The sequence below is a fragment of the Monodelphis domestica genome, chromosome 2 (assembly GCF_027887165.1).
Source record: "Monodelphis domestica isolate mMonDom1 chromosome 2, mMonDom1.pri, whole genome shotgun sequence".
Classification (NCBI taxonomy): domain Eukaryota; kingdom Metazoa; phylum Chordata; class Mammalia; order Didelphimorphia; family Didelphidae; genus Monodelphis; species Monodelphis domestica.
The window spans coordinates 23,869,559-23,885,536 of record NC_077228.1 but is presented as its reverse complement, the minus strand read 5'-3'; the positions used below and the strand labels follow the sequence as shown (position 1 = coordinate 23,885,536).

Genomic DNA, 15,978 nt, shown 5'->3' with positions numbered 1-15,978 from the left:
GGCTGGGACTCCTGGCCTCAGTCTGGGCCCACACAGATCAGGTTGCTTCAGCACAGACTGCCCTGGGCTGGAATTCCAGACGCCACTGCAGGTTTGCGCCACTGCAGGTTTGCTTGGAACCTCAAGGGGTGTGCATTGGCTTGGACCTCTATCTGCTCAGATTGGGTCTCAGGGTCTGGATGTTGCCTTGAGCTCAGGGTCAGAACAGGACACAGCAGATGTGGTGTGTGTGTGTGTGTGTGCTCATTTCATCTGAGATGGCAACAATTCATGACTTCCAACCACACCGCATCACTGAGGGTATATGGATGCCCCAAAGATGCACTTTTGAGTCAAGTGGCAGCTTGGGACCTATTAATGGGTTCATGTGTGTGCTTGCTCTTGACTTGCTCCTTACTCCTTGCTGTAGCCTCCTACTGGTTGTGCTCCCCTCTCACCCACTGCCCCAGATGTTCTTTGCCTACCTTTTAGGCTTTTTTCTTCTTGACAGTTGTGTCACTCTGTCTCTTTGTTGGTTCTTTCACTCCTGCATTCATTTTGTGGCATTATTTTAAGATTGGTTGGAGGGGATTCTCATGCTGTTTTTGTGCTTCCCTGCTTCTACTCTGCCATTTTGACCCTTTACCCACCCCCTACACAGTTATCTCAATGTTTTCTCTTCCATCGCGCTTTGACTTCCTTCAGAGTGGGACTGGGGTTTTTTGTTTGCTTGCTTTGTCTTCCTTTGAATCCCCAGTGCTAAAAATAGTAGGAGCTTAATAAATGTTTATTGATTGACTGACTGACTGACCTCAGAGGGCATTCCACCCAAGAGAGTCTATGATTCTCGTCCCCTTAACCCACAGAAGGGGCTAAAGGTATCTCCTTGATTCCTCTCCTTTGAATGACCTATTGCTTGTGGGAGGTCCTCTTACCATTCTTCAGAACTCCTAATTACCTCCCTTTTCTTCTCCTCCCCTCTCTCAGATATTGTATTCTCAGACCCTGGATGCTCTTCAGGCATTGCTGAAGTCTCTCTTCCTAGAAGATCCTACCCCAGCTAGCCTGACTAGCATTTTGGAGGTGAGCAGAAGCCTTCGAGATGGTTCTGGACCTGGCCTTGGACAAGTTAGAGGCAATGGATGGACGAGAGAAAAGGTGGAGGGGATGGGTCTGGGCACAGGGTTTGGGAGGTAGGGATGAGACTGGAGAAATGAACATCTCATGTTGTCATGATGTCATCAGGAATGAACCCTTCTTCCTCCTCCCCTCCAACCTCTTCCCCACCATTTCTCCCTTCTTCTCAACTCCTCTCCCCTATCTTTCATCCCTTCCTTCTCTCCGCCATTCCCCATCTCTGTTACCCCATCTCCATTCCCACTGTCATCCCTTTCACCCATTCCCACAGTGGGAAAGAGTCATGGATTTAGAGTCACAGGACCCCTTGTTCAAACACCACCTCTTCTACTCACCACTTGTGTGATCTTGGACAAGTCAAATAGAAGGTTGAAACTTTTGACCCCCAAGAGCCCTTCCGGCTCCAAATCTATGCTTTTATGGTTCATCTGAGATGGCAACAGTTCATGACTTCCAACCACACAGCATCACTGAGGGTATATGGATGCCCCAAAGATGCACTTTTGAGTCAAGTGGCAGTTTGGGACCTATTAATGGAGTGGCATAGTGTGGGATAGTAAAAAGGAGACTGAATTTGAATCCAGGCTTTGCTGCATACTTTTTGCACAAGTAATTCAATCTTTAGGACTAAGTTTCTGCATCTATAAACTGATGAGGAAGAACTAGGTGGCCTCTGACACTCCTTCAGCTCTAGGCTGGCAGACAAGCCCTGAGCATTTATTAAGCATCTACTATGTGTTAGGCACTGTACTGAGTGCTGGGAGGATAAATTAATCTAAAAGAAAGATGGTCCCTGTCCTCAAGGAGCTTACATTTGGATGAGGGGAGTCCATGAATAAAAGGGGAGGGGAGGAGAAAGTACACACCTAATGCTGAAGTCAGTAGAGTCAAAAGCACAAGCCAGAGGCAAATGGTACATGACCAAATAGGCCTCATCCCCAAAATGGAGGCCCAGGAAGGAATTTGCCAATGGGAGGTCTATGATCCAGCCCACTTTTCTCTTCATCCTCAAGTCTGAGTCCAGCTCCTTGTTACCTAGCAATGGCTGTTCAAGATGCTGGGCTTAATAATTAACAAAAGCTTTTTTCTTTCTTTTTTTAATCCTTATCTTCCATCTTAGAATCTATACCGTGTGTTGGTTCCAAGGCAGAAGAGCAGTAAGAGCTAGGCAATGGGGGGCTAAGTGACTTGCCCAGGGTCACACAGCTAGAAGTGTCTGAGTTCAGATTTGAACCCAAGACCTCCCATCTCCAGACCTTGGTCTCTATCCACTGAGCTACCTCACTGTCCCTACAAAAGCTTTTAAAAACAACTGTCTCATTTTCCACAAAAGTTTTATGAAATGCACAAGTTGGGGTGATTGTCCCCATTTTGCAGATGAGGAAGATAAGGTCTAGAGACAAGTTTCACCACAAAGGAATGGATAGATGGGTCATGCTCCTGTTCCATTTTATTTGCTCTATTCCTCTATCCTCATCCCCTATCCCTGTCTTCTTCCATCCCTTTTTGTCTCTGCCCATCTCCATTGCCTCAATCTCTGCTTCTTCCTTTTGCCCCTTCCAATCTCATTTTTTCTTCTAAATCTCTTTCTACTTCCTCTGTCCCAATTTGCTTCCTTTCTCCATATGTCTGGGGTGACCTCCTTCATTGGCCCCTCACAGCACACATCTGTGTTGATTTGAGGAGGTAGGTGGGCCTTGGTGGCCTCAGTGACTAACTTCCCACCATCCCCCAGCTTTTCCCACCCTGCCCACACTAGGATATTAAGAGGAATCAAAGCCTATTCTCTAACAGCAAAGAATGTCCTCCTATCCCAGGATCAATGCCTTATTCCTTAGCCTGGCACTCAAGACCCTCCTAAACCCCCTCTCTACCTACCTTGTCTCTCCTCCCCAAATACACTGTATTTGACTATCTCCAGATCTTTCCTCTAAGCTTTTATTTCTTCCTGGAGCACTGTTCCTGTTTTATTTCTGCCTCTGAGGTCTTCTATAAGCTACTAAGCCCCACTCAAATGCTTCTTCTTCCAGGAAGCCTTCTTTTCTTTCTCCACAGCTCCCTCAGAGGACCTCAGGGCATTCTGCCTTGTCTTGGCATTATTTGGAGCTGTGCCCCTGCTGGATTGCCAAATTCTTGAGGGATCTGTCTTAATTGTTTTAGTATCCTCAGTACCCTGGCCTCTGTCTCTTACTCTAGACATTCTATGTCCAAATGTATATACCACCTATTCTATGCTTAAAGGTTCTTCCTAGCTCAGGTATTATGGTCCAAATTTCTTTTCCTCTCCAACATTGTTTGTAACAGTATTCAATCTTTGCATTTTATATTCCCAGGTCCACTTTAGTTCTGACATTCTGGGCTCTGTGTTCTTGTGTAATTCTACATGTCCTTCACTCTCAGTTAATTTCTAGTTCTAATGTTCTATGTTTTAAGGCCCATTCCAGCTCTAGCATTCCATATTTTAAGACCTCTTCAAGCGTTGGCATTCTGTGGTCTAAGGTCCTTCCAAGTTCTCACATTCTGTATCCCATGGTCCTTCCCTGTTATGACAGTCTCTGTTCTAAGTTCCCTCTCAGTTCTGATATTCTAGGTCAGTAATGGCAAACCTTTTATAGATGGAATGCTGAAGCCTGCCACCCCTCCACTGAGTGCTGTGCCTGCCCCCCAAAACCATGTGCTGTGCACCTCCCCCAATCACATGCTGGATACTTGACCCCACCTCTTACCTAATACAGGGGAGGGAAGAAGCTTTCCCATTGGGCTGCTGGGTGAAGGGGTGGGTGAAGTGAGGAATATCCTCAGCAAGTGTAGAGAGGAGAAGGGAAGTGGCCTAAGCACTCTGCTCCCCTCCAGCTCTGTCATCTGCCACTCACTTTCCCCCCTATATACTCCCATTGGGCTTCTGGGCAGAGGGGTGGATGATGTGAAAAAATGTCATCAGGTGCAGGGGGAGGGGAGCAGCTCCACCCAAGTACCTCTGCCTTTCTAGTAATGAACTCTGGTGAGGGCAGTGGAGGGAGGGTGGCTGAGTGCTCACAGAGAGTGCTCTATGTGCCATCTTTGACATCTGTGCCATAGGTTCACCATCACTGTTTTAGGTTCTAGGGTCTCTCTCATTTCTGACCTTCTTTGTTCTAAGTTTCCTTCATTCCCTGATATTCTGTCTTCATTTCCCTTCATGTGCTAATAACTTGTTCTATATTCTCTCTCAGTTCTGACCTTCCATGTTCTAAAATTCCTCCTCTCCCTGACATTCTGCAACCTAGCTTCTCTCCCTGCCCTCATATCTATTTCTAGTTCCCTTCAGCTTTGACTTTCTATGGTCTAGGTTTCCTTTCTGCCTTGGTTTTCTGTGTTCTAAGTTCCCACCCTTACCCAACATTTCTGCATTGCAGTTTCCTTCCCCAGCCTGAGTCTATGTTCTAGGTTCTTGCCAACTCTGATTTTTATGTTCTAGGTTCCCCCAGCACCAGTCTTCTATGTTCTAAGTTCCCTCTCAAAACTGATATTTCTGTTCTAATGTGCATTTTATGCATTCTGTATTCTAAAGTTCTTTCTGGCTCTACCTTTCTTTCCTTCCAGCTTTAACATTTTCCTTTCTAATGTCCATTTTATGCCTTCTACATTCTAAGATTCTTTCTAGACTCACCACCATTATGTTTTATGCTTTAGTGATGTATTCCAGGATTCTTTCCTGCTCCCACATTCTATATTCAAAGTTCCCTTCTAGCCCCTAACAGCCTGTGGTTCTTTGCCTGGTCCTTGCTACAAAAGCTACATGCCCAGCTACAAAAGCCCATGTCCAGCAGCCAGAGAAAAAGAGACTAATAACATTTCAGAGCTCAGAAGGAATTTCAGGGTCATCCAGCCCCAAGACCTCACTTGCCAGAGGAAGGGGTGAGACCCAAAGAAAGGAAAGCCATTCCAAGGTCACACATGGAATTGGGGCCCAAGCCTAAGTCTCTTGACCAGCTGGCCTCAGCCACCACAAACAAATTCTTCTCCCCACAGCCGCTGGGACCCTGGATAACATCTGCAAAGGCTCATGAGAGAGCTAGAGCGGTGAACAACAATGTGTCCCTGCTGAACTGCACTCTTCAGACTCAGTCTTTCTTTACCAGCCACATAGAACATGACTCAAACACCCCTATGGAGCCTCAAAACAAGGAAAAGTTGAGCATAGAGCAGAACCGACGGAACTATTATGTGGGTACCTGCCTCACAAGACAGTCTGTGTGTGTCCAGTAGTATCCATGCATGACTGCTTGTTTCTGAGTATGTCCCCGGGCTGTCTGAGTATATTATCTTATTCTGTGTGCATGTGAATTTGGGATATTAGAGCTAGAAGAGATGGGGGAGACTCTCTATTCTAACCCTGACTTGTGATAGAGGAGAACACTGAGGCCCCCAGAGGGGAACTGGCTTGCCCATGGTGACACAGTTAATAAGTAGTCTGACCAGAAATAGAATTGAAACCTCCTGAGGTCTCAGACTGTCTCCATGTACATATACCTTTATGTGTACCTATGTCTGTGTCTGTGTCTATATCTGTGCTAATTCTAATCAGTTCAATATTATCCATTTGTTTGGAAAGGGCTGACTACATGCTGAGCAGTGAATCATTAGCCATAATCTCTGCCTTCATGGAACATATAGTCTAGTAGGGGGAGAGAAGACCCATTAGGTAAATAAAAATAATACCTGATTAATGTATTAGAGAAGCACAGAGTAGTGTCAGGTGAGGGAATGAATAAGAGGCATATCTGCATTGCAGCTTCCCTCCCCAGCTCCTCTGGAAGAGATGGTACCTTCAGTTGGGCTTTAAAGAATAGACTAAAATTCAATAATTCAAAGAAATAGAAGGAAGACATTTCATGCCCAGGGCATGAACAAAGGCATAGAGGTGAGAAATCATAGGAGGTATTTCAACAAAGATCAGGCCAATTTGGCTTGATAGATGAATGGATGGAATAAATATTTATAAATACCTACTATATGCCAAGCACTGTGCTAAATGCTTCACAAAAATTATCTCGTGATCATTAAAACAGCTCTATAATGTAGGTGCTGTTATTCTTCCCATTTTACAAATGAGAAAACTGAGGCAAACAATGTTAAGTGACTTGTCCTGGATCACCCAAGTAGTAGTGTCGGAGGCCAAATTTGACTCATATCTTGATGACTCTTGGCTCAACACTGTACACTATGCCATGTAGCTGCTGTCCCAGTGTAGTGCATCAGGAATCTATGTGATATAAGGCAGGGTGGTGCCATATTGTGATGGTTTAGGATGTCAGACAGGGGAGTTTGAACTTTATTCTGTGGACAAAGGGGCGCCACTGCAGAATTTTGAGGAGAAGAGTGATGGGGCCAGATGTATGCAGAAAAAAGCTTCATTTGCCAGGATGGATTGGAAAGGGAGAATTCTTTACAAATGACACATAATACACCTCAAAGACAAAAGGGCTTGGAAGAAAGCTTTGACAGGAGTCCACATTGGGGTAGGGCTGGTGGCCACGGGAACAGAGAGGAGACAGATGGGAGAGACATTGTGCAAATTGAAAATGATGAGTAGACTAGAAGAGGTGAGGGAAAGAGAAGATTGGCAACATGGGAGACTAATCAGAGGCATTATGGGGCAAAAGTATTGGCTTTGGGCTCAGAGGGACTTGGGTTTAAATCTCTTCTCTGATGGTGACTTACTGTATGACCCTGGTAAGTCTCGTTTCTCTGGGCCTCAGTTTCCTCATCTATAAAATATGGAAAAGGGGAGCAGATTGGACTATATAGCCTCTAAGGTTCCTTCCTGCTCCAAATCTCTGCCCCCTAATGAATGATGATAGCACAGGTAGAAATAATAAAGTCAGGAAAGAAAATATAAGATGTTTCAGGAGAGAAGAGGATGGGCTGGATATGGTGTGTGTGTGTGTGTGTGTGTGTGTGTGTGTGTGTGTGTGTGTGTGTGTGTGTGTGTGTAGAATCTATGTACTTTATACATTTGAGCATGGGACCAGGGGGCAAGGGTAGGGAGAAGGAGGGATGGGATGCTGGGGAACTTGGGGCCGATTGCCTGAATGGAGGAGGAGACAAGCTTGTTCAGAGTCATATCTGCCTGGAAGCCTGTCCTATGGACGCCGTCTTCTCCCATTCCTTTCTGTTGAACCTACAACAGGCATTGCCTTGATGGGCTCAAATTCAGACTTTTCCATTTGGCATTCAGGGCTGTTCCTCCATTGGTTCCAATTCCAATGAACCTAACTGGCAAAGCCTTTTCTCTGCTTTATTCCATTCCATCCATCAAGTATGTAATAAGCACCTACTGTATGCTGAGCACTGTGGATACAAAGACAAAAGTGAAACCAGTCTCTGCCCTCGAGGAATTTACAGCCTATCAGGGTGAAAGGGCATAGAAGCAGATGAGTACACCATCCTCCCCCAATGAGTACACACATTCATGCCCCCAGACAGACAGACAGACAGACAGATAGACACACACATTCCCCCATTGTCAGCACCAGTAAGTGTGCCATTATTAAGTCCCAGGACGAAGAATCCATCTCTTACCAGAAACAACCCCACTCCAGTGCTATTACTCTTCCCTCTGCTCATAACCACTCTTCTTTCTCCTCCCAATACTCCCACCCCCAAGAACAGCCTCTCCCTAATTCTTGACATCAATCAATGCCCATCCCGTCCTTTAAATCAGACAGACATGACAATTCACAGCCACAACTTCCTTCAAGGCTCAACTCAAGGCTCCTTCAAGGCTCAACTCAAGAGCCCACCACCTATGTGGTCTTCCCTGAGCTCCACCACACCAAGCCCCCTACTCTCCATCTCCCCTGCTTGGCTACCGTGATGCCAGACCCAAACAGAGCCATGCTGGCCTCACATTGACTCAGAAAACCACAAATGAACATTATCTAACTTGTATTATATTTTCTTAAATATTTCCCAATTACATTTTAATATGATGAGGTCCCACTCAAGAGTTTTGGGGGGGGCAAGGGCCCTCACTTTAATACTTCTGCAGTTTGGAATATCTGGTTGTATCTCACTCTACACTCGGATCTTTTCTCATAGGGCTCTCTTGCTTGTGTTCATATTCTTCAGAGCAATGGCCACCATGTTCCTCAAGGGTCAGGGACAAGGTCTCTTCTCTCTTGAGGGTCTTAGCCAGGCTCACTCTGCATGTATCCTCAGTGCCTGCTACAGACAAGGCTTTCCCACAAGGCCAATATTCAATAAGCCTTTGTTAATCAACCAAGAGAGCTAGCATGGCATTGGGGTTAAAGTGGTGCCCTTGGCGTCAGGAATTCTGAGGTTCAAATCCTGCCTCTGACTCTGGACAAATCACTGAATCTTTATCATCTTTGCTTTTCTTAGCTCTAAAATGAGCAGATTAAATTCAGTGACCTCTGAGACCTCTCTAAATTTGTGATCTATGATTCTATCAAACAGTTAGTCCCTGGCTTTCCCATGTTTGGTCTTCTGCTTGGACGGCTCATTCTTCGAATCTGTGACCCAGATGAAGAGATTGGCAGTGAAGCCCTGGATGGTGTCATCATCCTTTATACCATCCTGGAATTACAGAAGAGTATGTGATGGGATGAGTAGCATGGAGGAAGAACACAAGGAAGACACGTCCAACTGGGCTCTCCCATAAGTAGCATTAGGTTCCTCAGCATTCCCTTAAGGCCATGTTAAGAAAATGAAATGTTGGAGATGGGAGCTGCTAGGTGACTCAGTGAATTGAGAGCCAGGCCTAGGGATGAGAGGTTCTGGGTTCAAATCTGTCCTCAGACATTTACTAGTTGAGCAAGTCACTGAACCCCCATTGCCTAGCCCTTACTACTCTTCTGTCTTAGAACCAATACACAGTATTGATTCTAGGATGGAAGGTGGAGGTTTAAAAAGGGAAAAAAGAATGTCAAAGCTAGAAGTAGATAGATTCCCCCAAATTTAAGAGCTGAAAGAAACCTCAAAGGCCATCTAATCCAATGCCCACTACTAGACCATAATCCAGTTCTGCCATTCCCTTATACTTCAGCAACTTTGAGTAAGTCACTTCCTGCCTCTAAAACTCAGTTTCCTCATTTGTAAAATGAAGGTTCTGAATTAGATCATCTTTTTTTTTCTTAAAACCTTTCCTTTTAGATTGGTTCCAAAACAGAAGAGCAGTATGGGCTAGCCAATGGGATTTAAGTGACTTGCCCAGCATTATAAAGCTAGGAAGTGTCTGAGATCGGATTTGAACCCAGGACCTCCCATCCCTGGGCCTGACTCTCAGTCCATCTAGCTGCCCTCCAGATAATCTTTCAGGTCCCTTCTCACCTCTAAACCATACTCTTTGCCATTGCCCTGGGATTATAAAGAAGCTAAGATGAGCAGCATCCTGAAGGCTACCTTGAAAGATGGTGGCAGAGATGAACTCAGAACCCAGGTCTCCTGGCCCCTGAGTTCCTAGATGAGGCTGCTATAGCCTGGGTTTCTATGATGAGGTTCCTATGAAGGGTTAGACCAGTTGAGCATGAGTGGGTGGTGGGCTCTCTGTCTGAGAAGAAAGCTCCATCTCTCTCTCCTTCCAGGGAACCTGGATAAGGAAGAAACCAATGAACTAGAGCTGTACGAGAGCAACAAGCGATTTCTAGGGCCCTACAACCCCGTCAGCCCTTGCCAAAACATCTTGAGAGTGATTGCGGTAACTACAGGTGATGGGGAGGGGAGGGAGGGGAAGCTAGTTGATTGAGCAATCCTACACACTGGTCAATGGAACAAGTCCTGTCCTCAAGAGGCTGACATTCTATGGATCCAGAGCCTTGGTGTTTGGAAACCTCCAGGATGCTGATGTCTGGAGTGAGTGTGCTTCCTCCCTCCCCTAGTGTCCCTCTCTCCCTAAATCCAGTCTCCCGGTACTGAATAAGCTCAGTCCGTAGCCTTCCCCGATGCTCCTAGCATCCTAAATGCCCTTACAGATTAATTCTTTAAAATAACTAATAACTATGTACATTTGTTACAAGGTTTTGTTTCTCTTCATGGAGAGGTAGAGGGGAGAAGGGGAGAAAACAGATTTTTGTTCACTGAAAAATATAATGACTTTTAAAAAAGTTTTTCAAAAAGTCCTTACCTTCTATCTTGGAATCAATGTATGTGTTGGTTCCAAGGTAGAAGAGGGTTAATGTTCTTGGTCTCCGTGCTCTGAGAAAGAATGTACCAATGTCCTCCTTGGTTGCTTGCATGAATCTTCCAGAAACTGTCCCCACCATGTCCCCTGACATCTCTGTCTCTGGTTTTCTTCTCTTTGGGTCCCAGCTGCATTCAAATAGCACAAATGCTCATTTTTTGTCCCCTTCATGTTGCTCCAGCCCCAAACTTCCATCTTCTGGTACCTATGATTTGAAAAATTCAGTGATGGAGAATCTGCCTCTTTCCAACATACCCTCCTTGGCTCAAATTCTTCTCCCTGGGGCCAGGTGGAATGAGGCTAATCCTTCTTCTACATGTGTGTCTGTGCGTTTCAGGAGTTTGGAGACTTTCTTGGACCCCAACAAGTGAAAGACCTGTTATTGGCTGCTTTGGAAGGCCTGAGGGATGACCAAGAAACTCCTACAAAGGACACAGCAGAAATGATGCAATTGGCTTCTGAGGTCACCCTGAGCTCCGTTCTGGAGTGGTATAGACACAGGGTATTGGAGGTGGTAAGAAGGCTACTGGAGAAAGTCCCAGAAGCAAGGAGAGGAGGCAGTCCCCAGGATAGGGAGCCCCAGTATTCCCCTTTTCTACCTCAACTCCATCTTTGAGTGGTCTCTGGACAGTGCTCTTGGGTCATCAAAGGGGCAGAGACCGGGAGATTGGAAAGGATGCCTACTTGAATGCACATCTGGCTTCAGGGGGAGGGAAAGACAGCAGAGCCCCAGGGGTACCTTCTTCTCCTCTCTCCTCTCAGCCAATGAGGAATAAGAGGGCTTTTCTATAGAAAAGAGCCATCACTCTCAGCTTGGGACCCAGATTCTACTCCCTACAGGAGTCCCTGCAGCTTCTCTTTCTCCTGACTACTTCCTCCTATCTCAGCCTCTCTTTGTCTTCTCATTCTTCCCTTCCTTGTCTGCTCATCCTCCGCTTTCCCTTGACCCTGTTCCTTCTTAAGTTTTCTCCTTTTCCCCATCCTCATTCCTCTTCCCCCTCCAAGTTACTTTCTTCATCCCTTTTTCCTTCCTTCTCTTTCTTCTCTACTTGACGTTCTCTTTATATCCTTTCCCCTCTTTCTCTAATTCTCCTCTCACTGAAAGTGAGACTTTTGGGACCTCTGAAGGACTTCAGGAAGTGAATCACCTTATTTTTTCAGTTTTCTTTCTTTTTTATTATGTATCATTTTGTATTTTGGGAGCTTTCTCCATAGACAAGGCAGAGTGACAAAATAATAGTGAGACAAGTTTGGAGAAAGTCCCTGAGCTGCCACAGTTTTGCCAAAGAGAATCGGTACTTGGTTAAAATAGGTCACACTAGTGCATTAACTTCTCCCAAACTCCTCTTTCTTCTCTTTTCTCTTTTCTTCCCCTGTGTCCTTCTACTCTCTCTCTCTTCTTCATTTCTTCTCATCCTTGGCCCCCTCCTCTCGTCTTTCTGATCGCATTCCTTTCTTCCATCTCTCCTGTTTTCTCTTCCCCCTGCTCTGTCAACCCTTTCTCTCTTCTCTCTTTCCCTCTCCCTTCTTTCTCCCTTCTCTCTGATTTCTTCTCCTTTGTCCCTCTCTTTCTCCCTCTTCTCCTTTCCCCTCTGTCCTCCCCTCTGTCCATCCATTTTCCTCTCATCTCCTTTCTTCTCTCTGTCCCTTTCTGTCCCCCTTCTCTTTTCTCTCTTCCCCTTTTTCTCCCTTCCCTTCTCTACTCTCTCTTCTCTGCCTCTGTCTTTCTCCCTCTTCTCTTCTCTTCTCTTCTCTTCTCTTCTCTTCTCTTCTCTTCTCTTCTCTTCTCTTCTCTTCTCTTCTCTTCTCTTTTCTTCTCTCTTCTCCCATCCCCCTTCCCCCTTTTTCTTTTCTTCCTTCTCTCCTTTCTCTTCCTCTACTTTCAAATTTGTCCCTTCTATTTTTTATTCTTCCTTCTACTCTCTTCCTTTCCTTCTTTGCTTTTATTTCTCTTTATTTTCTTTCGTCCTTTCTTTCACTTATCTTTCTTCTCTGGGTTCTACTCCCTTCTTCCTTTCTATCCATCTCTCTTTTTCCTTTCTCCTCTCTCTTCCTTTTTCCCTCTTCTATCTGCCTCCACTTCTCTACTTCTGTCTCCCATTTTCCTCCAGATTCCAGAGATCATGAACGGCATCTATGTGCATCTGCATGGCATCCATGAGCCAAGAGCCCGAGAAGTTGCCCTCTTGCCCATCTCCCTCTTGGCCAGTTCCTTCATGACTGAGGTGGTCATTGCTCTGCTCATGTGTCCCCTCCCACTGGACAGGTACCAGTCAAGGACAGTGGGGCAGGGCCTCAGCTTGAGGTGCCTGCCACTTCCTTTATCTGAAAGAACTTTATCTCCTTCTTGGGCCTCAGTTGTCTCAATTGCCAGATAAGAATTACTCTCCCTCAGAAATGTTGTGAATCCCAAAGACCATAGAGTTTACATCTGATGCAGACTTTAGGAGTTATCTAATGAAACCTCCTTGTTTGACAAGAAAGCTGAGACCAAGAAGGGATTGGGTGACTTGGCATTAGGTGACAGAGCTAGCATTTAGAACCTGGTCCTCTGACTTTGTGGAGCTAACTAGTTCTCTGTAGATAGGAGGTTATGAACTACTATACTTGCCCTCCTTGACAATAACTCATAGAATGTTCATAGCATTAATGGTGAGAACCAAGTCAGTGCCATCTTTACCTTCCTGACTCCTCACTGAATCCTTGGTGATGGAGGCAACCAATCAGGCATTGGATTGGGTTAAAGCTAGAGCAGACTATGTTTACAAGATCTCACTTCTAATTCCTTGGGAAGATCACTGACCAAGCGAGGGTCCTAGAGTCATATACTTTTAGAGTTTTAGGGTTTGAAGAGACTTCCTGCCTGATATATGAATCTCCTCCCTGAGAATTGTTCTCCCAACTGCCACTTGAACAGCAGTGATGGGGAGCTCACTACTTACCTTCCAACGTAGCCCATTCCAAGGGAGCAGCTCTTATTGTTAGAAGTCTACATTGAACTATATCTATTCCTGATGACCTCTAATAAATGCTACTCTCCTTTTTGTCCTACCTCATACCTGGCCATTGGGCATCCTCTGGCAAGTGGGTGGGTTCACACTACCCCTATGACTTGCTTTTGTACCCTGATAGCAATGGGGCAGAGATGTGGAGGCAATTAATTCTTCGAAAACCCAGTTGTGATATCCGGGACCTTCTGGAGCTACTCCTGACCAGTCTGAAAGAGAAACCTGTCACTAACAAAGGCCGGGCCTCCATTGTACCCCTGGCGGTAAGGACCCTATGTTCTCCTTCCTCCACAACTGTATCTCTTCTCTCTTTCACTAGAAGTCAGAAGACCTGTATTCAAATCCTAACTATTGTCAACTCTTTGTGTGACTTTGGGCAAGTTATTTCAAGTAGAGCAAACTTAAACGATCCCTGAGGTTCCTTCTGGTTCTAACACTCTATGTTCTATGAACTGAAGTTCTACCTTATCTCATAAAACTGCTTCAGTGTGTTTTCATTTACTAGTCAGACAGAGGATGGCAACTAACTAAAAGCAAAGGTATTCAATGATAGTCTCTACTAGGGTGTCCCAGGGCCCTCTCACAGATAATATATATATTATATATAATATGTGTTATATATATATATAATATATATTTTAAAATATATATATTTTTTTATCAAAGACTTGAGCAAAGTCCAATCTCCTTTCTCTTCTTTCCAGTTTGGATCCATCCTACCTACCTTTCCTTTAATTTTTTTTTATTTTAATACATTTCCACATAAGTTTTCCAAAGTTATACGATCCATATTGTCTCCCTCCTTTTTTTCCTCCCCCTTCTGGAGCTGACAAGCAATTCCACTGGGTGGAATCACCTAAAACACATTTCCATATTCATTTTTATAAGTGAATAATCATATAAAACCAGCCCCCCAAACATATACCCAAATAAATGAGAGATAAATCATGTTTTCTTCTGCTTTCTATGCCAACAGTTCTTTCTCTGGAGGTGGAGTACTGAGAGTTGTTCTCCTACCTGTATTTTCAACCTTAGCTGCTTCTATGTCTGTTCTTGCAGCAAGTCTTCTGTAGCTCTCTCCCAGAGTTAGGGCAGCTATATCTCCCCTCTCAGGACTCTTGGTAGACCCTGAAGGGTTTGAGTTAGATATGTCGCTTCTCTAATGCCATTGGCTTGGTCTCCACTTGTGTTCTTCTCACGGTGAGCCACCTCTCTTCAAATCGACCACTTAATACAAATTCATTTTTAGAAAGATGTTGACTTCAAAAACAGCAAACATTTCCCCAAGTATCCCAAAGGGCACCACCTCCCCTTGCGTTATATTGAATAGTAATAATGATAACGAACATCCTTACATTGCTCTACTCTTATCAGAAAGGCTTTCTAGCTTATTCCCATCACAAATAATGTTGACTCTTGGTTTTAGACAGACAGTACTTATCTTAAAGAAAGGTCCATCTAGTCATATGTTTTCTACCAATTTTAAAAGGAATGGATATTGTTTGTTGTCAAAAGCTTTTTCTGCATCTATAGATAGTTTTCATTGTCTTTGTTAATAATAAGGCCATTCATAGTTATAGCTTTCCTAATATCAAACCACCCCTGTATTCCTGCTCAAAATCTGATCTAGTTATAGGGTATGATCTTTGTGACATGTTGCTATAGTTTCCTTGCTAATATTTTATTTAAATATTTTTCCATCATTTTAAATTAGGGATATTGGTCTATAGCTCTCTTTCTGTGACTTGACTCTCCATGGTTTAGGTATCAAGACCATATTAGGACTTTGGTAGAACCATTATTTTCTTTTTTTTCCAAACAATTTATGTAGTTTTGGAATTAATTCTTTAAATCTTTGGTAGAATTTGCTTGTAAATCCATCTGGTCCCAAGACTTGTTTCTCTGAGAGTTCATTTATGATTCATTTAATAAATTATTTGTTCATAAATTATATTTTATTTTCTTTAATCAGCACAAATCTGCCTATTCAATCCTCCTATGCCTCCAACTTGAGAACTAAAGAAAAATAAACTTCATTACAAAACATATATAGTCAATTGAATCAAATTTCCATATTGGCTACATAAAATTACATACATATATACATATATTTGTCTCATTCTGCACTCTGAGCTCATCCATTCTCTATCAAGAAGTGGGCATTTAACCCCCATTGCCCTAGCCCTGACCACTCTTCTGCCTTGGAACCAATTACACAGTATTGATTCTAGGATGGAAGGTCAGGGTTAAAAAAAAAAAGAGGTGGATAGCCTTTTTCATCACTGATACTGTGGAATCATGGTTGGTCAATGCTTTGATAAGTATTCCTAATTTCTTACAAAGTTGCTTGCGTTTACCAAATTGCAGTCTTCATATAAATTGTTCTTTTGGTTCTGCATACTTTGTTATGCATCCATTCATATAAGTCTTTCCAGGTTTCTCTGAAACTATCTCTCCTCATAATTTCTTTTTTAAAAAATTATTTTCCTTCCAATTAAATGTAAAAACAATTTTAACTTTTTAAAATCTTTTTTTTGATTGCTGAATTCTCTCCCTCCCTTCCCTCTGCCCTACCTGTTAGGCAGTAAGCAATATGATACAAATTTTACATATGCAATCATAATTTTTCCATATTAATCCTTTTGTGGAAGAAAACATGTTTTTTTCTCC

At 43.8% G+C, this 15,978-nt stretch overlaps 1 protein-coding gene across 2 annotated transcripts in view; it reads left to right on the top strand.

Annotated features, from left to right (window-relative positions):
- Positions 1-15,978, top strand: part of MROH7 (maestro heat like repeat family member 7) — a 75,814-nt gene that overhangs the window by 37,318 nt on the left and 22,518 nt on the right. The window contains exons 7-13 of one of the 2 annotated variants that reach the window (XM_007480534.3): positions 967-1,062; positions 5,128-5,322; positions 8,578-8,713; positions 9,705-9,817; positions 10,638-10,814; positions 12,412-12,566; positions 13,433-13,571. In XM_007480534.3, coding sequence (XP_007480596.1) covers positions 967-1,062; positions 5,128-5,322; positions 8,578-8,713; positions 9,705-9,817; positions 10,638-10,814; positions 12,412-12,566; positions 13,433-13,571 — 1,011 coding nt within the window. Of the gene's footprint in view, positions 1-966; positions 1,138-5,127; positions 5,323-8,577; positions 8,714-9,704; positions 9,818-10,637; positions 10,815-12,411; positions 12,567-13,432; positions 13,572-15,978 lie in introns of both variants that reach the window. The other variant, XM_007480533.3, reaches the window with a different exon arrangement.